The sequence below is a fragment of the Pseudorca crassidens genome, chromosome 14 (assembly GCF_039906515.1).
Source record: "Pseudorca crassidens isolate mPseCra1 chromosome 14, mPseCra1.hap1, whole genome shotgun sequence".
NCBI lineage: Eukaryota > Metazoa > Chordata > Mammalia > Artiodactyla > Delphinidae > Pseudorca > Pseudorca crassidens.
The window spans coordinates 85497592-85517953 of record NC_090309.1 but is presented as its reverse complement, the minus strand read 5'-3'; the positions used below and the strand labels follow the sequence as shown (position 1 = coordinate 85517953).

Genomic DNA, 20362 nt, shown 5'->3' with positions numbered 1-20362 from the left:
TTTTTGAAGATAGTCTCCTTGGTACCCAGTAAACTGGCAGAAGTTAGAAATTCTCCTTCCTTTCCTCATTAATTTCTTCATTCAACAAATATTGTGTGCCTGAAATGTGTCAGGTTTTGTGGATACTGTGTCCTCAACCTCCCGGAACTTCAGATCTAATGGGGGAATTTTATTTTAAACAATTACACCAGCGAACACGTAATGGCAGTTGTGGTGAGTGTTTTGAAGCCAGAGACAGAATGCTCTGAGAGAATCTGGCAAGGAGACCTCTTTGAAGGGATGGGGGTTGTGGCATACCTCAAGGGTGAGGCCGTATCTAACTTAAAACTTGAAGAGTGAGTGGGAATGAACCAGGAGAAACAGAAGGTAGGCTGCAGGGAGAACTCTCTAGAGGAAGGAAACAGCAAGTGCGAAGGGCCTGAGGCAGGGAGGACTTGGCTCAGTAGAGGAATAGAGAGACGTGAATAAAGGGGCAAACGGTGTGGGTGGAAGCCTGGAGACATAGTTAGGGGCCAAGCCCACGGGCATTTTAGGCCTCCTTACAGGTTTTGAACTCTCTCCTGAGCTCCCTGGGAAGCCTCTTCTTCCTCTCAAAAGGGTTCAGAGGCAGTGTGCTGCACGTCAGCCTGCTGTTGCTGCAGAAAAACTCGTCCAGCCTCTGCTGTACTTCCTGAATCACTGGTTAAAGGTGACTTCACAAGCACTGGGTTCTGAGCGTTAAAAATATAAAGTTCCTTTTGATATCCGATCTCAAGGTCTCCAACCACATCTCCCTGCTCTGCCCACGGGGCGTGGCCACTCACGTGCTTCAGGCTCAGCTCGCTTGCTTTTTTCTTGCATTCTTTCTCTTTTCCACTTAGTTGTTGCCTGTCAAGGAAAATATTTTAGCGTCTTACTCCGTGTTCACCCCATGCTTTCCTGGCCTCAGACTTTTCCGTTCCTGAACCGAAGCCTTTGCTGCCATTTGTCAGTAGAGTCCTGTTTCCCGTTATAAACTGAAAATTTAGGGCTCATTTTATATGGGTCAAGAAAAATCACAAATACGAGGCTTACTGCAGTGCCTTTTTTCTTAGCTTTGAGTGTTACTTTATTCTTGGTTTGCCTAATATTAGTTTTGAGTGTCACTTTATTCTTGGTTTGCCTAATATTTCAAGGTTTGGGTCCTAGTCTTTTCCCCCAGGAATTACACAGTGATCTCAGCCATTTCCTTTAAAGAAGTTTTTTCTCCATCTAACAAAATTGCTTTCTCTTTTATGAAACACAATCTATGTTTCTTGTTTTTTTTCCTCCTAGTTTTTTCCAGGATGGACTGAAAGCAGTTGAAAGCCTCAAACCTTCCATTGAAACACTTTCAACGGATCTTCACACAGTAAGTAGTTTCCCTCCCACGTGAGTGTTGAAAGGGTTTTTATGCAACAAACACTTGGATTTAAATGTTGCTTCCGTGCTTTCGTGTCTGCGTGCTGTGCCACCTAGAAAGTGACAGCCCTGGAGCGCACGCGGAGTGTGGAGAATGGGGTTCCCAATCCGTCCTCGGTCTTGGTTGGGAGAAGGTTGCATTTATGGAGAAATGCCCCGCGAACTGCACCATCTCACTGTACCTCAGCCGTACTTTTCTCTGCTTTGTTTTGTTTTTTAAAGATCAAACAGGCCCAGGATGAAGAGAGAAGGCAGTTGATACAGCTTCGAGATATTTTGAAGTCAGCATTACAGGTTGAACAGAAAGAGGTGAGGGGATTTAATTTTGAAAGATTGCTATTTTATGTTTTCATCCCTCAGTCTCGGGGGCTTTGGGACTGAGGAGGTGAGATCCAGGTCTCTGGGTGCTCAGTTCACTGTGGGGCTGTATCGGGCAACATGCAAACACGTAGTTTGTTCTTTAAGTTGGTTTTATAAAACCATCTTTTTAAAAATATGCTTATTTCATGGGGAAGCATTACCGTAGGCATGGCCTTAATGGCAGTATTTAAACCTCTTCTGCTCCGTCCGTTGCTGGATGAGTAGCTCTTAGGGTCTCCGTCACATAGACACTCGCTATTCATGCCGTTGGTTCTCTCCCTGGAGCTCTGTGGTTTCCCTGCCCACAGATATACATGGACTTTGCCCGTGTGGCATCAGCGGGTGACTGGTGACCATCTGAATCTTCCAGCCTGGAGATTATGTTCCGTAAAATGGGAGGAGCTTGATTTTCTTGGGGCTGCTTTCTGATGGGCAGAAACTTTCGTTTTCTCGCGTCATCTCTTTCACACAATCACTTCTCTGCGGGCCAGCACATTCGCAGTGATGATGTGTATTTGGGGGTCTTGTTAGAAAACCATTAAAAAGTAAATTTTGAGGTAATTGCATATGTTTGCTACAGTGTGGGTATTATAATGTGAAATTTAACATAAATCCACTTCCTTGTCAATAAAGGAGTGTGTTTACGTGTATAGCTAGTAGATTTTAGATCAATACCTCTATTAAACTACTTACCAGAGCATAAAGTTCCCTGTTGGCAGTTTGGCATGCTCTATTTTGTCTTAAGTTCTTGTACTATAACTGAATATTGTTGTTTTTCTCCCAAATGCATTTACCTTTTGTGACCGAAGTCTAGGAGAGTAAGTAGTTCAGTATTTTAATAAATTATAGAACTTTGCATGCTTTTTTCATGAACTTCAAAAAATAGATATTTCCTCCGTGTATATACTAATAGCTAGTAGCATTTTTTATTTTTACTTTTCTTCTTTCAGTAGCTGTGGGCTTTATTAAAGCTAAAGAATTTGAACGCATAAATGTTAGCGAAATGGAAATTTTCCAAGTTTACAGTTTAGCCTTTGGTGTCACTCCATTGTGAAAGTGAAGCTGCTCACCTCCCCCCACTTCCGCTGCGTCGCTGAATTCTGCCTGTCCTTCTGATGTACCTTAATCCCTCCCTCTGGAGGGCTGCCTCTGCCCTCCGCCCCCGCAGTGATCTGTATCGCACATTTTGTTTGAGAGAGTTTTTTTCAGTGGCAGCATATATCTTTGGGGGCTGGATGGCCATGTGCTCAAGCGCACAGGTGCTTTTCCTCCAGCTGGACCTCGAGCAGACTGAGGCTGCCCTCCTGCCTCCTGTGCCCATCTGGCCGTCACGTCATAGCACCATATTGCTCATTTCATCGGTTCTTGGTAAACAGGGGTCAGCTAAGTGAGAGACTGGCCCACTGAGGCCCCATAGAGTGCTGGAAATTACCCACAGCATGGTGACTTCCTCCCCGTCTAGAGAATCTAGGTCCTGACACTTTGATATTCCTAAACGTGGAATATAAACAGAAAAAGAAAACAAGAACTTGGAGTATGGAGAATACAGTGGCCTGATTGTAACAGGAGCCAGGGTGCCGTCGAGCACTGGAGAGCTGGTGGGAATGGTTGGGAGCAAGAAGGATCCGAAAAGGAGGATCCAACCTGTGAAGCAAAGCTCGGGTTTGAAATACAGGAGAGCAGGTGGTGGAGTCCAGGAGGCCTCTGGGCACAGAGCAAGGGCCATGTTTGCTTTGGCTGTGCAGGAGGACGAGGTTTGGGGAAACTGGCTGTTGTCAGAAAGCCGGTTATTTACAGCTCTGCAGAAAAGTGTAACAGATGTACCAGCACAGACCAGACGTCTTTGACAGTTTGTTGTTTCCGTGTTTTTTGTTGACCAGCCGTTCTGCCCCAGATGCACAGCGGGGTCAAATGGACCTTCTTTACTGCTCTCCTCTGGCTTTATGCCCAAAGATCGAACCCACCAATCTCCTGGCTGTGAATGTCTTGTCTTTTCTGTGTATCACATTCTGCGTTGCTTTTTGATGATGGTATTCCCTAAATTGGACAGTCTGTGAACGCAATTGCAAGTAATAAGCAAATACGGATACGTTAAATTTTTTTCTATTTTAAAATAATTTTTATAATTGGGGTCCCTCCAATTACAAGAATCGAACATTTGGGCGTTATTGTTTTTTAGCTCTCATCCGTTGTTTTTGGATTCTCTTCTGTGAGGCAGAAAAATGAAGGTATTGATGGATTTTTTTCAGTGTTATAAAAATTCTAATTCTACATAATTATAGTTCATAAAAATTAGGTAACGTGCCCCAAGGAGACTGCAGTGATGGTTGGTAGGAGTTAACCTACCAACCTACCTAACCTCTCCTAGTTCCTTCCTGTGAAGCTTAAGCGTCAATCGTTTGGTCTAAGTGGAGGACATGGCCGTCACCTACAGGGGCTTTGGGCTGCTTCTGTGTCACCCGTGGCTGTACTTTGGAGAAAAGACTGTGCCGTCACAATCCCAGCACCCCCACACCTCGAAACCACCGGCATTCCTATTCTGTTCCTGATATTTCTGTTCCCTGTAAATAGGATGCTACAGTTTGACTTTTCCATTATTTTATTATGAAACTGTTCAGACTTAGAAGTTGAAAAACTGTACAGTGAACACCTATATATGCATCATGTTTTAACATTTGGAAAATACCCCTTCTACAAAGTTAAAACTCTTCAACACTGCCAATCTTTGCATGAACTTCCTCCCTGTGTGCCTTACCTTCTCCCGCCTTCCCCATCCCACAAATGTCCATTTCAGCTGCGTTCTGCTGGGATAGGCCCCGCTGCGGTGCTGGAGGATTCTCTGCTATTTGTTGAGAACCCAGACGTGTGCTGTGCTGGGGAGGACTCAGGTTCGGGGGGATGGTCTTGGTAGGTCTAAGCGCTGAAACCACAGTGATTTTTCCACTTTGGAGATCTCTCTTCGTGCCAGTTTTTAAAGTGTCCCTGTCTGGTAGGATGTGGTCGAATAGTATGTGCTGTCCAAGGAGCAGAGGTCCATGACAGCCATGATTTTCTTCCAACTCCGGCCTTTTGGTCTGGGGTTGCATATCTTAATCATGCTCAAATCTGGCCTTAATCAGTACCCTCTGGCTAGGTGTCCACTTCCCACTCGTCCTGCCAGCCTGCTGGGTAGCCTAGAGCTGGCCTTGAGTGCTGACTCCAGGCAAGACTTGGCACATTCGACTGCCATTTCCTCAGCAGTTACTCTAAGCAGGAGCTGCACAGACACACACCGGAGTAGGCTAGATACGGTTCTTCCCTCTTAAAGGGCTCACAGTCTGGGGTGGGGACAGAAAAGGAGTTGAGCGCAGTGTGATGAGAGCTCTACTGGAGGTCACCTCCAAGGAAGGTGTCACCCCAGTGTGGGGTGGGCAGGTGTGTGTCAGGAAGGAGGGTTTGGAGGATGATTCAGAGTTAGGAGAGGCCCAGCAGGTGAGACAGGTGGGCCAGCTTCTGACCAGGACAGAAAGCTCGCCTGGTAGCCGGCTGTCCAGCAGCACGTACCGTTTGAACCCTAGGTCTTCCACTTCCTGCCAGGGTGGCCTCGAGCAAGTTACTTGACTTCTCCACGCCTCGGTCGCTTCACCTGTAAAACAGGAGTGATGTTGCCTACGCGAGAGCTGTTATGAGATCTAAGGGACAAGTTCTGTAAAGCACTTACACATTGTCTTGATAAACGGATACTGGTTCGTTCATTCATTCCACAAATGCTGGGCTCCTGATGCCGACGAGACAGGAGTGAACAGAAAAGACCCGATTCCTTCCCCCGGCCTTGGTAGTTGAACAGTGGTGGGTGGCGGTGGTGGTATCTCTGAGGGGTCCTTCTGCCCACTTGACCCTCCTCCGTTGGCTGGTCATCTGGCACCTTGTCTCCGTGACTCTGGCCCCGACCTTTGCCCCCTCCGCACTCTGACTCACACTCCAGTCTAGGCTGATGCCCTTGCTCCCGACCCCGGCCTGTCAGGTGCCCCCAACTGCCCCACTCTCCCATTCCCAAGCCTTCATCATCACTCCCCCTGTCCTCTCCCCTGCTCTCTGTTGTCATGGCGTCTTCTGCTTGCTTCACTTCTCAGGTGTTTCCAGGCACGTGATAAGCGTGACCAGTAATCAGTCCTTAGTACAACAGCATGGCTGGGCAGGTAGTATTAGCCTGCATTTACAACTCGAGTCTGAGAGGAGAAATGCATCTGCTGGAGTTTGGGGGCCAGGGTTTGAGCCCTGGTCTGTTCTCTGTCAGCTATATTATGTGACTTTAATAGCTTGTGTCAGAATCTTTTAAAAAGCTACCCAGAGGGGCTTCCCTGGTGGTCCAGTGGTTAGGACTTGGCACTTTCACTGCCGGGGCCCACGGTTGGGGAACTTAGATCCCTCAAGCCATGCAATGTGGCCAAAAAAAAAAAAAAGCTACCCAGAAATAATGGGGAATAGGTGGTAAGAGATGTTAGAACACTGTTCTTTGACCACAGCTTAGTGCTTGCTTAGCAGAGCCCCCAGTTCCCGGTGCATACACACACACACACACACACACACACACACACGTCCGTGGACACACCTGACACGCCTTGGGAAAATGGGCAGCGATTGGACATCACAGCCCTCCCTTGGCAGAGAAACTTTAAGCTTCGTGAGGTGACTCCTCGGCAATCTGTTCATCACGAGAATTGACCGAACACAGACTTTCTGAGAGGTGGACAGGTGAATTGAAAAAGTGTGTGTGATGTTCTAGAGTCTTAGGGAGCTCGGGGATACTTCTGATGTTATGAGTAGACGTGTGTGTGTGCGCGCGCATATATGTGTATATAAAGTATGCAGTATCGCCCTTCCCCGGCCCCACGCCCTGTTCCTGAAGATTTCAGATATTGAGTCTACCGCTCATCTGGGCGGTTTCTGCTTCAGCAGGACCCAGTGGCTAACACTTCATAAGGCCACACAAAACTTAAGATCATGGGCAGTGCCTGGGATCTGAGAACTTGTCTGGATGTCATAGAACAGAGGATTTGTGGATACTGATAGAGTTTTATTAGAGCTTTCTGAAGGTCCATAAAATGCCTACTTATGTGCTTCAGACATATAACAGCCTCCACGTGGAGGCTCACTCAGTCGAGTCTTAGGGAGTCCTTGGCTGTCCTGGAGAAGCGCAGAATACGTGGGAGAGTCTCCAAGAATCTGGGCAACGTGGATGCCCCGGCCAGTTGCCTGCTGTATTGTTAGATGATGGCTCTCCTCAGAAAGAGAGGCTCTTTTCCCTTGAACTGTATTCCATTCAGTTGAAATCTCAGTATGTGAAAGGGCCGACTTCATTTGTCACCCTTTCCCTTGATCAAGTGTTGTATGAAACACTTGTATAAACAGGTGAAGAAAGGCTATTTTTGTTGGGTCACGTAGAAGTCACCTGGAAGATGCTGAAATAATTAGTTCTAAAGCAGGTTCAATTTTATGTTACACAGATTATATTCCTTACAAATTTTAAATTTCATAGTTTCAGATTTGCTTGCATTTTAAAATTGATTCAAGAAATGCCTTGTCTAAAGAATAAAACAAGTGATTTCATTCCTAACCTCTGGCATAGGGTCTGACTCTGTTGAAAAGAAGAATGTCCTTTATCCTGTTCATAAGACCTGTGAAGAGTTCTGATTAATACGCTTGGCATGAACACTTTTAGCAGTGTTGCCACGTGGTTTCATCACTTATTTTGTGCAGGATTTTTTTTTCTCCCCAAATCAATACACGTATTTCTTGGTTGTGACATTTAGTCTTTTGACAGGTTCATTTTTAGTCTTTCACAGAGATTCAGATAGGTGAACAGTATTTCTCCATTTCCCCTCCGCTGCATACATTTCCAGTGATGTTTAAAGCTGGGTTTGCTCTAATGTCTAGTGCTAGTATATACTGCCCCTTTGAGAGAATGTAGAAACTGGGACCATCCTTATCCGATGAATGAGCTGTTTGCCCTAGTTGTTTAGAGGCATGACCTCCCTGTGGAAAAGGACATTTGTCCTGTTAGGGGGTCTGCTTGTTCAGGGTCTGTTGTCAGTTCAGTAATGGAATACTTGAGCACACTATTGATTTCTCAGATGAAGGTTTTTTGTTTTCTAATTTTTTTGCTGAGTTATCCCATATATATTTCAGAGTTTAAAAAGTCAGTGCTAGACAGGCCATGTTCATGGATTGGAAAACTTAATATTGTTAGGTTGGCAATACTTCCCAAACTGATGTACAGATTCAGTGTGATCCCCATCAAAATAAAATCCTAGCTGCCTATTTGCAGAAATGGACAGGCTGATTTTAAAATTCGTACAGAAATGCAAGGGACCCAGAAGAGCCAAAGCAATCTTGAAAAAGAAGAACAAAGTTGGAGGACTCATTCTTTCTGATTTCAGAACTTTCCACAAAGCTATAATAATCAAGATGGTGTGGCACTGGCGTGAGAATGAGCATATAGATCAATGAAATAGAATTGAACCCTTACATTTATGGTCAGTTGATTTTCAACAAAGGTGTTAAGACAATTCAATGAGGAAAGAACCGTCTTTTCAGTAAATGATGCTGGGACAGTTGGATAGCCAAAGCAAAAGAATGCATTTAGACCCCTACCTCACACCATAATAAAAAATTAATTCAAGATGGGTCAAAGACCTAAATGTAAGAGCTAAAACTATAAAACTTAGAAGAGGGCTTCCCTGGTGGCGCAGTGGTTGAGAATCTGCCTGCCAATGCAGGGGACACGGGTTCGAGCCCTGGTCTGGGAAGATCCCATGTGCCGCGGAGCAACTGGGCCCGTGAGCCACAACTACTGAGCCTGCGCGTCTGGAGCCTGTGCTCCGCAACAAGAGAGGCCGCGACAGTGAGAGGCCCGCGCACCGCGATGAAGAGTGGCCCCCGCTCGCCGCAACTAGAGAAAGCCCTTGCACAGAAACGAAGACCCAACACAGCCAAAAATTAATTAATTAATTAATTAATTAAAAATCTAAAAAAATAAAACTTAGAAGAAAACATAGATGTAAATCTTCATGACCTTAGATTAGGCAATGACTTCTTAGATGTGACATCTAAGTACAGACGACAAAAGAAATAGTAGATAAACTGGACTTCATCCAAATTAAAAATTTGCGTTTCAAGATTTTTTTTAAAAAACGGTCAAGAATTCAGGTGGCTGGCTGTGGCTTTCGGATGAAGTCTAGGCTCTGACTCCAGCCCGCCTGTCCCTTCGGCCGATGGGCCCCCTTATCTTGGCTGTAGTATTTGTCCTCGTTTCCCTCCCTGTCGGATGGCCACAGCCACCACTTTCCTCTGCAGGCCTCCGCGTGTGTCCCTCCCCTTATCCTCTGGCGGTTCTCACCTTCATCTTTAAAGCTCACTTCTTCCAGGCGCTCCCATTGTTTTCTCCGTTTGACTCTTTACTTCTGGAGCTGGTGTATTCTCAGTTTGGATCATGTTGACTGTCGTGCACCGGTTCTTTCATTGTTTGGGCAGCGCCTAGGGTCCCGGGGGCTGGTCAGCTGCTCGACAGTAGAGTGAGGCTAGCTCTGGATCCTTGGGCGTCCTCTGGTGAGGGCACGAGGCGCAGTGGAAGGGGCCTCAGGGTGCGAGGCGGAGTACCCTTCCACCCTCCGCTCTGGCTCCAGCGAGCCCTGCCTTTCGAGCAAGTGCCTTATTTTCATCGTTTCTGTTTCTTCTGTGACGAAGTGAACGGGGTCGGGAGCTCTCACAACAGATGGAGGCAGCTCTTAGTCCTGCCCGGTTGACCTGTGAACTGCTTGTTCATGTTTTGCTCCCCTTGTTTCCTTTGCCAGAATTTCCAGGGTTAGCGCTTCTGGTATCATCTGTGAAACACCAGTCGAGCGCATGTTGGACCCCAGACACTGGACTTAGGCCCAGGGGATTCATTAATGGTCTTTGCCCTCAAGAAGCTGAAGGCTGGAGTTTCCCAGAGGTGGTGGACTTGGCCATATTCTCAGCTGACCATGTGGACAGTCTGCCCTCAGGCTGGAGCAGTTGGGTGTAGGGCCATGGCCCCTCTGCTGGGATTGATGGGGTCAGGAAGCAGATGTTGTTCATATGTGTTACATAGCAGGTATTCACACACGTGGGCTCACTCAAGCCTTCCTATATTTACTGTCCTTACTAGAAATTGTTTTCCTGTTTTCCCAGGAGGAAACTGAGACAGGGAGCTTAAGTAACTTGCCCAAAGTAAGAGGCAGAACATTGTTTTTGTGTTTTTTTTTGCCTGAAAGCCCTGCCTCTTCCAACGTGTAGCATTCCTGCCTTCCTTCTCGAGGGCTGCTTTTGCCACACCGGGAGTGCTTGCCGCTGTCAGGGACTAAAGGCTAGTAAATAAGTAAAATCTCGTAATTTCCAAATGGCTCATTCTTTCAGCCAGTCTGGGGATACTGGCATTTGTCATTTCCTTCTCCAGCCTGGTAGGTGGCATTTAGGAGTTCCAGGATATGAATTTCATGTCCCTTTTTCGGTGTGTTTAAGAGGGGAAATTCTCTAATTTAAAAAGAAAAAAAAATTTTTAAGGGTGTAAGTGTCTCTGTGTACTGCTTTTTAAAAATTGGAACCTGGACAGGATTAAAAAACACTAACATCTTAACTGTTTGCAGGATTCACAGCTTCGCCAGAGCACAGCCTATAGTTTACACCAGCCTCAGGGAAACAAAGAGCACGGCACTGAGCGGAATGGCAACCTCTACAAGAAAAGCGATGGGTACGTAGACGGCGTTGCTAGAGTTTCAGTGTGTGTTCGTAATCTCCTGTGTCCAAAATTTCTCAACTCTTTTATTTTTTCCCCATTTATCTGTAAGGATCCGAAAAGTGTGGCAGAAAAGGAAATGTTCAGTGAAAAATGGTTTTCTGACCATATCCCATGGCACCGTAAGTATCCTCTGTCATCACGGGCTCCGCTGTAGCGGGATGAGGCCATGTGGGCTGGAGGCCTGGAAAGGGGACCGAGCCCTGCGCTGCGGCACTAGGCGTGCATTTTAAACAAGGTCCCTGCTGAGAAGAGCCTGTTTGGGTGCCTCCTCGGTTTGGTGCCCTTGTTGACGCTCCCCTGGCAGGGGCCCTTGCTGCCTCACAGGGTCAGGAACACCTGAGGAGCCAGGTGGTCTGTATTCAGAGGCCTGTGACTCCCAGAAACAAGCAGCAAACCGCTCGCCAGCTTCCTTTGTCTGTGGAAACTGAACGTCACACTTGGAAAGAGTTCTGCTCTTCCATCAAGGGAAAAGAGTTTAGGTAGTCAGGAGTCTGGGAATCAGAAATCCAAGACAAGAGCGATTTCAGTAATTTTATTGTAGACGTACTGCACCCAGCCTTCATCGGGGTCTTTTTCTACGACCCTGTGTATAATTGCCCGTGCAGGAAACTGAGCCAACATACGCTGAGCCAGTTGGAATGCCAGTTGGAACGAAATGATTTCTTAATCTGGCTTTTGGAGACGAGGGACTGTGTAACCACAGTTACAAACACAGCCCTTTTCCACAGTGGACTTTATGCATATGATCACCTTACCTGGTGTGACGGGATCTGGTGAAAGCCGTGGAGGCCGGTAGAGATTTTTTAAACGTCTGAAGGCAGAGTTGGTTGCTGTCTTGCTGAGAACGAGGACGCTGGTGGTGGCCTAGGTTCCTGCACCCCAGGCAGGAGGCCTGGCCCTGACCTCAGTCCCATAGTGGAGATGAGCCTCAGCCTTCGTCTTTCTTCCTCTGTCCCCACCAGCTCCCCCGTGAGAGGCAGAGCTGGGCGGGAGTGCAGACAGCCTTTTCAGGGCCCTGGCCAGAGGTCATGGCTCAGTGTGGTTCCAGAGAAACCCTGCCCTTGTCAGTATTTAGGAGTGAGGAGACAGAATAAGACCCCGCCTGAAGGGTGGCACTGCAGCGTGGACTGTGTTCCACGGGGTGGGAGTGGGGTCCCTTCCTTTTCACCCACTCTGTATGAGAAGGGAGAGAGACCACGGAACTGGCAGATACCAAGTGTCTGGAGGGACCTCTGGCCTGGGGGATTGAACGTGGCTCCTGCCTGGGCAAATAAAGGTCGTTTCTCTTTTCCAGAATCCAGCCTTCACTGGCCTTCTTTACGCCCACCACGTCCCTCATGGGGCCATGCAGTTTGGATCCTGATGTAATGTTTTTCCCGTATGGACGTGTGTGTGTGTGTGTGTGTGTGTGTGTGTGAGAGTGAGTGAGACTGGGTGTAAGTGCTGTAGACTAAGGAAGGCAAAGTGATTTAGTCACCACTCCTGTTTAAAATGGAGAACGTTAGACTGCATGAAGGCCAGGTTCCCTTCCTGCTCTAACACCTGCGATTCTGTGACTTGCTTTCGAATTGTATTCTACTCTGTTTTGGGTCAGGTTTACTGCCTCAGTGCAGAACATCTCATAAAACAAGACTGGGTTTCGCTTCATATTTGTTTACAGCTCTAAGGCCTGCTGGGTTACTTGCTTCATTGGCGTGTCCACTAGACCCAGGGCCTCGGCTTAAGCCAAAGAGCGGTTCTCCCCCCAACCACAGAAATGACAGCAGGTCTGGTGATCCTTTGCCGACAGCATAAACTTTGGGTCTCTTCATTTCTGTTGCTTGAGCTTCCTCTCAAGAGACGTGGAGGCTTAGTTTTCTTTAAATGTTGACGGGCTGCCGCAGTTTTGGGCAGATAGTACGGTCCTAAGTAGCTTTACCAGCATGCGGAGAGCTCAGTTTGTCACGCCACTCGCATGTTGTGTTAGTGCCTCGCCCTTGCGGGGATCCTCCTCTAGGAAGTCCCGCTCTCTGGATGCCGCTTCCAGCCCAGAGGAGTGGCAGGCGGAGGCTCCGTCCCGCTGCCTCTCCTGGGAAAGGAGTGGGTCCCTGTGGCAGCCGTCTCTGCTGCGAGGCACCCTGCGTGCTCTGGGGGGCCAGGTCCCGACACCTCAGTGCTGCTGTGATGTGAATTAACCTCCACCGAGAAAGACAGTGGAGACATGCCTGTTGGGTTGGGTTTGGTTTGGGTTTGGCTCCTTTCGTGGCTTACCTGTTCAGCCAGCATCTCCCTGAGTATGTTTGTTAACTTACCGTCAGGAAAAAAGGGACAGGTTAGGACATGAGATTCTTGTATGCTGTATTTTAGCAGAGGGACAGTGATAGCATCGGGGATGAATTCAGTAGAAAGCCCAAGTCGGTATTCCCCGTTAGACAAGGCTGATTGTGTTTTCTGGCCCTGGAAAGAAGTTATCCTTGGGACAAGATGACTCTAATTAGATATCCTCTTTGCCAAATTCGTCGCTTTGCCACACCGCCAAAGGCTGGGGACTGTATTAAGCTGGAAGAAATGTCTGTTGTTTCTTACAAAATCTAAAAAAAAATTTTAAATGATTATCAGTCATGCAGAAGGAAGACTAGAAACTTCCTTTTAAAAGCCTGACAAGACTTCCCTGGTGGCGCAGTGGTTGGGAGTCCGCCTGCCGATGCAGGGGACGCGGGTTCGTGCCTCGGTCCGGGAAGATCCCACATGCAGCAGAGCGGCTGGGCCTGTGGGCCATGGCCGCTGAGCCTGCGCGTCCGGAGCCTGTGCTCCGCAACGGGAGAGGCCACACCAGTGAGACGCTCGCGTACCGCAAAAAAAAAAAAAAAAATTATTTAGTCTGTCGCGGACAGTATCTTTATCTATAAATGTGGAGTAGTTCCTGCCTCGGGTAAGCACATAATAGGATAATAACAATAGCGGCAGCAGCAACTGAGTAAAGGTAGCTATTACTATTCGAAATCATCTTCTTGTCCGTGGAAGTTTTCTGTATTTACCAAAGTGCATCACCCCCTTTACTGCTCCTGCTTCTAAGACTCAGTGGACACCAGCATTTGGAAGTAGTCCAGGAACGTCACCTAAATGCACCTGTATAGTTGTGTGACCATATGAGGTAATGGAATAGGCACATACTTTTTATGGGCTGAACACCTTGGTGGAGTGCTTGGTTGCATTTGTGCTGTGGTCTCCTACTGTAGAAACGTATCGTTTGGTGTATTGGTTCCTGGACGAGCCAGTTAATTGTATTAATAAAGATCAAAAACAGGATTGGTGGTACTTCTACTTGGAATTGTCAGGGTTTGCAAGATCAGGCAGAGCTTGGAGTCTTTGAATACTGGTTTCTGATGACCCAAGGGCACCTGTTAGGCATCGGCACACTGCAGAACACGCAGTGATTTCCACGTAAGAGATGTCAGCACAGCCGTGAACCAGGAGAGTCTAGTCCAACCCTGTTTATCCAGCTTCTGCTTGTCCCAAATTGCTGTCATCAAACCCAGTTGTTCACACTGCAAGGATCAGTCCTGTTTTAATGGAGGCCACGCTGCCTCGCCCCTGACTCTGAGCTCAGTGGAGAGGGGTCTATAAATGCAGTTCTGCCCAGATGTAGACACTTGTGAGTGTGTATCTCGATTAATCCCAAATCCAAGCTTTTACAGTTTCTTGACATGGCTGGTGGCCACGGGAAGGGGTAGACAAGAACAATTGAACTCTTAAGACATTTTATTTGGTCTTTCTTTTAGCAGCTTGGTGGGTGGGTAAGATAAGCCTTTCATACTTGAATATTTCTCCAAGATTTCTGAGAGGTGTTTTGCCATTCAGAATTCTTTTTTTTTTTTTCTGAAATTATCTTATCTTCTGCCCTTTGCTTTTTTGGACTAGTTATGATAGTTTCTGAAATGGGAATAAAATAGTCATTTTTGACACATCTCTGACAAAAACATCTCTTGTTACCATTGTGTGTGGAGGGCAGAAGGTGGGGGACACGTATGTGAACAAGGTGGGTTTTGTTGAAATTTAAGTGACAGATGGCTGGCATTAAGGATTATGAATCTGTCATCTGTCATTTCATATATATATATATATATATATATATATATATAATTTCTCTGTCATTTTTGTGCTGTGAGGTTACTTTCCTTGAAAGTGAGTGTTTATACTCAGGAAAACACTTTCAAGATCACCAGAAATTGATGTGGGTGCCCATGTGCCCAGCTGATCAGGACGGAATGTCTCTGAGCTTTAGACGGGGAGCATTTTGATCTCGGGGAGCCCACTGCCCTTGGCCTCAAAGCTGGGCTGGCATCACTTGTTATCCCTGTCTGGGTGGGTGTGTGCCCCCCGCCGTGTCCCTTGCAGGGAGGGGCAGCTGCCCCCTGGGAGCCGAGGTCCAGGGACACGCTGTGATGTGCCTCTGTCATGCCTTCCACATGAAAACCTGCCTTCTGATAGCTATCACTGCAAGCCAGTGAGAACCTGTTCTCGCTATATTTTAATGAGGAATGATTAATGAGGAAACTGTGGTTTCCCAATCCTTTCCACCCATCTCTGTTTTTTTGTCTTTCAACAGGCTAACCGGCCTCCCGCAAAGCTTAATCTTTTAACCTGCCAAGTGAAAACCAACCCTGAGGAGAAGAAGTGTTTTGACCTCATTTCACGTAAGTTTATTTCTCAGACGCGATGCTGCAGAGGAATCATTTTACACTCTCAGCTAGGGCATCAGCCCCATTTCAGACGGTGCATTAATTTAAAGAATTGGTTTTCAAAGAGAAAGCCCTTTATTTCAGGTGACTGCGTGCTTTTTATTTCCGCTGGTGATGGTCTGCTTGCCGGTCTCTCGGTTCAGGGCTTGAACCTGCGGACGGCCTTGCTCTGCTCGCGGGATCTGTAAACTTGGGCACGTCCTCTCAGCTTCCCAAGCCTCGGGTTTCCTATTCGTAAACAAGGAGATTATGCTAGATCAGCCCTCAAGCCTAAAAATCCCTTCACTTCACTATAAAAAAGGACAGTTCTGTCATCAGGGCTCCCCTAACTTGGGCGCTGTTAGAACTCCTGCACCACTGATATGATGAGGCCCCCGGCAGAGCCCTTGAAACTCTCGGGTTGAAATCTACTTGTCTTCCTGCCCCAGAATTAGTGTTTCTGCTCCTGTGCTGCTCGTCTTTGTGGCAGACCCAGAAGAACCACCACAGAACCACCCATTGTGGCGAGTGGCCTCTCAGCATCGCCTAAGGAAGAGGGAAAGGGCGAGCGATGTCTTAAAGAAACGTGATGGCCTTTTTGGTCTTGGCAGTTTTCGGTGGCAGGGTTACAGTTTGGGGGAAGGAAAGGGCTAGCTCCCCTTTCAAAAGGCAGTCACTGGGGATTTGGGCACAAGAGTTACATTCATAGAGGAGAACTCCGGACCGTGCCTTCTGGGAAGGTGAGTGCTGTCCTGTTTGCCTCAGTATCCCGAGCACGAGGCGGCTGCTTTAACATGTGTGCTGGGCTGTATTATTGAGGGTAGGAAGTTACTATGTAAGTTCATGCTCACAGCAAACTTAGAGGAAGCGATCACCAGCTCCTCTGTGCTTGGGGAGGAGACGGAGGCCCGGGCCGGTGCCTGTTCTCATGCGCCCGGTCCCGAGCTGCGGCAGCATGTTGAGCCGTGTGGCGTGTGCTTTGGGCGCTGTTGGTTCTGATCTTCAGCTTCCAGACGGATTTGCAAAATAAAAATCGACTCTCTCCGGCTTCCAGGCCTGTGTGCCCTGCTGTGTTTCGTCAGGCCCGCAGGTGCATTTACCCTCATCGCTCTCCGATCCTTCACTCCCTCAGGACGGTGTGGAATGTGGAGGATTGCCCATGCTTTAAAATGTGCCCCTGGATGGCAATAAAAAGTGACAGTTTAAGGGAGACAGCTTGGGGGTCGTATGTGACGTCAGTCAGTGTCTAGGGGACACTTGGAGGGCTGCGGCCTCTCCATCTTCTGAAGCACTAACTCATGAGAAGGGGCGCATTCCCCTCCAGTAGCTGATTGGCGGTTAGTCACGGAGTATGAGTTCTGCGCCCGGGGAGGTGGGCCCACACACCCTCGCTTGCCCCGGTCGCTCCAGCACCCCTGTGGGGCCCCCGTCAGAGACCACGTGTGCAGAAGCGTCTCTTTCAGGCGTGTAGATGACTCCGAAGCCTCCCAGCATACACATTTGAACAGCTGGCCAGGCCCCGGGCATCTGGTTCTGTGCTCGCGCACTGGCCACCTGACATTCGCAAGATTCCATCAGTGTCTTTGTTCTGTTGCCTGACGTGATAAATACCCTCGGTCAAGAGCTTCCAGCCTCCGGTACCCGGAAGGGCTTACCGAACCTGGTCCTAGGCGCTGAGTCCACTGTCGTCTCTGAAAAATGCTCTCATCTCTTCTTGCCACTGTCTCCCAGTGGGTAGAATGAGTCCCGGTCCTACACACTTGTCATCCTCAGCTAGTTTTCAAGAGGTGATGCTGCCCTGGGAGCGTGTGTAGTGGCAGTGCTTTGTTGCAGCGCTATGTGGGTTTGGGTCGTTACAGAGAAACGTCAAAACTGGTCAGACCCCCACCCCCACCCCCAGGAACCATCAAGGGAGACACTGCAGAGCTAGAAAACCGTGACCTGACGAGCGTCCTGAGAGGTGGGGGCCTGGCTTCGGGTCTGACTCTACCTGCTGACGGGGCTGCTGGGACACACACGTATCCCCGAGACACCTTTGTGCTCGTGAAACATCTGGGTGGCTGGAGAAATAAAAGTCAAGCTGTAGATGGGCAGTGAGGATGCTGTTTCAGGTGTGAGTCTACCAGGCCCCGAGGAGCCTCCCCTTCCTCCTGTCCCTCAACCTGCAAAGCCAGCTTGGAATCACCCAGAGAGCCCGGGAGGAACAGACCGGCTGCTGGCTTCAGCTGTTTCCCTGCAGGATCCTCCTTTACCGATCTTTCCCCCAGACAGGGACTCCCCGCCCAGATCAAGCCATCAGTGGGCCTGGCTTCTCAAGGAGGACGTCCCTGTGGCAAGGCCCCAGCCCTTCTGGAGCCTGTCCAGTCCTCTTGGCCTCAGATTGACCCCACTGTTTACGAATTCAAGTCCTGAGCCATTATCCTCAGATCATGCAGTCATGCCAGGTGGGGTGGGAGGTGTAGCAGAAGGTGCACATGATCTAGGTCAGTCCCCTGAGTGGGATGGACCCACAGGGTGCCTCTCCAGGCCCACATGGAGGGTTCGTGGCCAGCTGGAGCCCAAGCCTGTGGCAGAGAAGCAGCCCTTCCCAGGATACCGTCACAGCAGGGCTCTGGAAACCTCCTGTTTTCTCCTCCCTCTAGTTGAATCTGCTAGAAACTGTTCTTGGTGTAAAGGCATCGTGAAAGAGTGTCCATACAAGGGAATTCTTTTTTTTTAAATTTATTTTTTATACAGCAGGTTCTTATTATCTATTTTATACATATTAGTGTCTACATGTCAATCCCAGTCTCCCAGTTCATCCCACCACCACCAGCCCCCGCCACTCTCCCCCCTTGGTGTCCATAGGTTTGTTCTCTACATCTGTGTCTGTTTCTGCCTTGCAAACTGGTTCATCTGTAACATTTTTCTAGATTCCACATATATGCGTTAATATACGATATTGTTTTTCTCTTTCTGACTTACTTCACTCTGTATGACAGTTTCTGCGTCCATCCATGTCTCTACAAATGACCCAAATTCGTTCCTTTTTATGGCTGAGTAATATTCCATTGTATATATGTACCACATCTTCTTTATCCATTCGTCTGTCGACGGGCATGTAGGTTGCTTCTATGACCTGGCTATTGTAAACAGTGCTGCAGTGAACATTGGGGTGCATGTGTCTTTTTGAATTATGGTTTTCTCAGGGTATATGCCCAGTAGTGGGATTGCTGGGTCATATGGTAATTCTATTTTTAGTTTTTTAAGGAACCTCCATACTGTTCTCCCTAGTGGCTGTATCCGTTTACATTCCCACCAACAGTGCAAGAGGGTTCCATACAAGGGAATTTTTATTTGGAAATTTTCACTGAGAATTTCCCCTGCTTCTCCACCATTCACGTGTTAAAATGCAGAATTGGCCAGAGAAATGGGTTGCTCCCCCGTCTCCTTGATTTTCCCGTGGCATCTGTGCCTGGTCTGACCATGAAGTGGCTTCAGGGAAAACTTGGAGGGTTTTAGGCCTGGTGTCAGACCCGGTCCCCTGGTGCAACCTGCCATGGTCATGGCTTCCCGAGGACTCTGAGTTCCACTTAGAGTGGATGTGGACCTGCCCCCTCCGGCCCTCCCGCAGGTAAGGCTCTGCACACCAGGTAGAGTGGGGGTAGGGAAAGCGGCCTCTCTTCCTAGCACCCGACCACTAACATTTGGATCACAGGATTAAGTTTATTTTTCTGAACTTGACATGGGTCTCTTTTTTTTTAAAGTAATTATTTTATTTTTGGCTGTGTCGGGTCTTAGTTGTGGTATGCGGGATCTTTCGTTGTGGCATGTGGGCTTCTCTAGTTGTGGCGCAGGCTCCAGAGGGCGTGGGCTCAGTAGTTGCTGTGCGCTCGGGCTTAGTTGCTCTGTGGCATGTGGGATCTTAGTTCCTGGACCGGGGATGGAACCCGCGTCCCCTGCATTGGAAGGCGGATTCTTAACCACTGGACCACCAGGGAAGTCCCTTGGCACAGTTCTCTTAAACCGTGTTCCTTTCCTCAGCAACAGGCTGGGGATAGAGGGTGCGTGGTGTCCGCTCCGTGTCAGGAAAATAGGAAGAGGATCAGAGCTGGGGTCAAAACCTGACCCCTCGGCCACTGGGTGCGCTTGTTCCTGCCTCTTAACCTCTCTGGGCCTTAGCCTCCTCCCAGTCAGCTCACCAAGAATTATCCTAAGAACTAAAGTGCTTTAAGGAGTGTAAAAGCCGCAATGTTCACTCACTTTGAGGGGCACAGGTGTTTATTGTGAACCCCAAGGACAGTCCCTGTCTGTCACCGCTCTGCCATCTGCAGAAGTTGGATCTCCCTCCCCTTTTTTTTTCTTTTTTAATTTAATTTTCTTTCTTACTTTGGTTTTGCACTGATTGTAGGCAAAGAATTTCTGTATATCCCTTACCCAGCTCCCCCCAATACTGACAGCATAGTACAGGTTATCAGTTACTATTTAGTACATAATATCAGCCATGTCTGCAGCTGTCAAAACCAGGAAATTTACATCGGTGTGATGCTGTTAACTAAGAATCTTATTCCAATTTTACCATTTTTTCCACTAGTGTCCTCCTTCTGTTCCAGGATTCTCTCCAGGATTCCACATTGCTGCTGTTATTTCGCCCTAGTCACGTACAGTCTATATCAGTTCTGTATCTTTCCTTGTCTTTCTTACTTTGATACTTTGAAAATTATGGATCAGTTTTTTGGTCATATGTCCCTCAGTTTGGGTTTCTCTCATGCTTTCCCACAATTGGACTGAGGCTATACACTTTGGGCTAAGAAGGCCAGAAAGCTTGTAAGATACTCGCTTTAGATAAGGCTTTTACTATTCAAAGGGCCATAACAATTGGGGGCCAACTCTGTAGCAAGTTAAAAAAAAAAAAAGGTTTTGAAAGGACAGTGATGGTTTTCATTGAAGAGCTTCAGTGTTTGGAAGTTGCTTCTCTTCAGACGTGAATGGAGGAAAGGAGCTGGCTCGGTAATTTGCATTAGAAAGCCGCAGTTCCCAGGCGAGGGCTTGTACAGGGCAGGAGGGAGCGCTTGGTTGTATACAAATCATTGACTTCGTGGCAGAG

The 20362-nt window shown here is 48.0% G+C and overlaps 1 protein-coding gene across 13 annotated transcripts in view; it reads left to right on the top strand.

The window, feature by feature from the left end:
• Positions 1 to 20362, top strand: part of ASAP2 (ArfGAP with SH3 domain, ankyrin repeat and PH domain 2) — a 156728-nt gene that overhangs the window by 101144 nt on the left and 35222 nt on the right. For all 13 annotated transcript variants that reach the window (XM_067703726.1, XM_067703714.1, XM_067703725.1 and 10 more), the window contains 5 exons: positions 1294 to 1369; positions 1642 to 1728; positions 10425 to 10528; positions 10626 to 10695; positions 15165 to 15252. In XM_067703726.1, coding sequence (XP_067559827.1) covers positions 1294 to 1369; positions 1642 to 1728; positions 10425 to 10528; positions 10626 to 10695; positions 15165 to 15252 — 425 coding nt within the window. The remainder of the gene's footprint in view (positions 1 to 1293; positions 1370 to 1641; positions 1729 to 10424; positions 10529 to 10625; positions 10696 to 15164; positions 15253 to 20362) is intronic.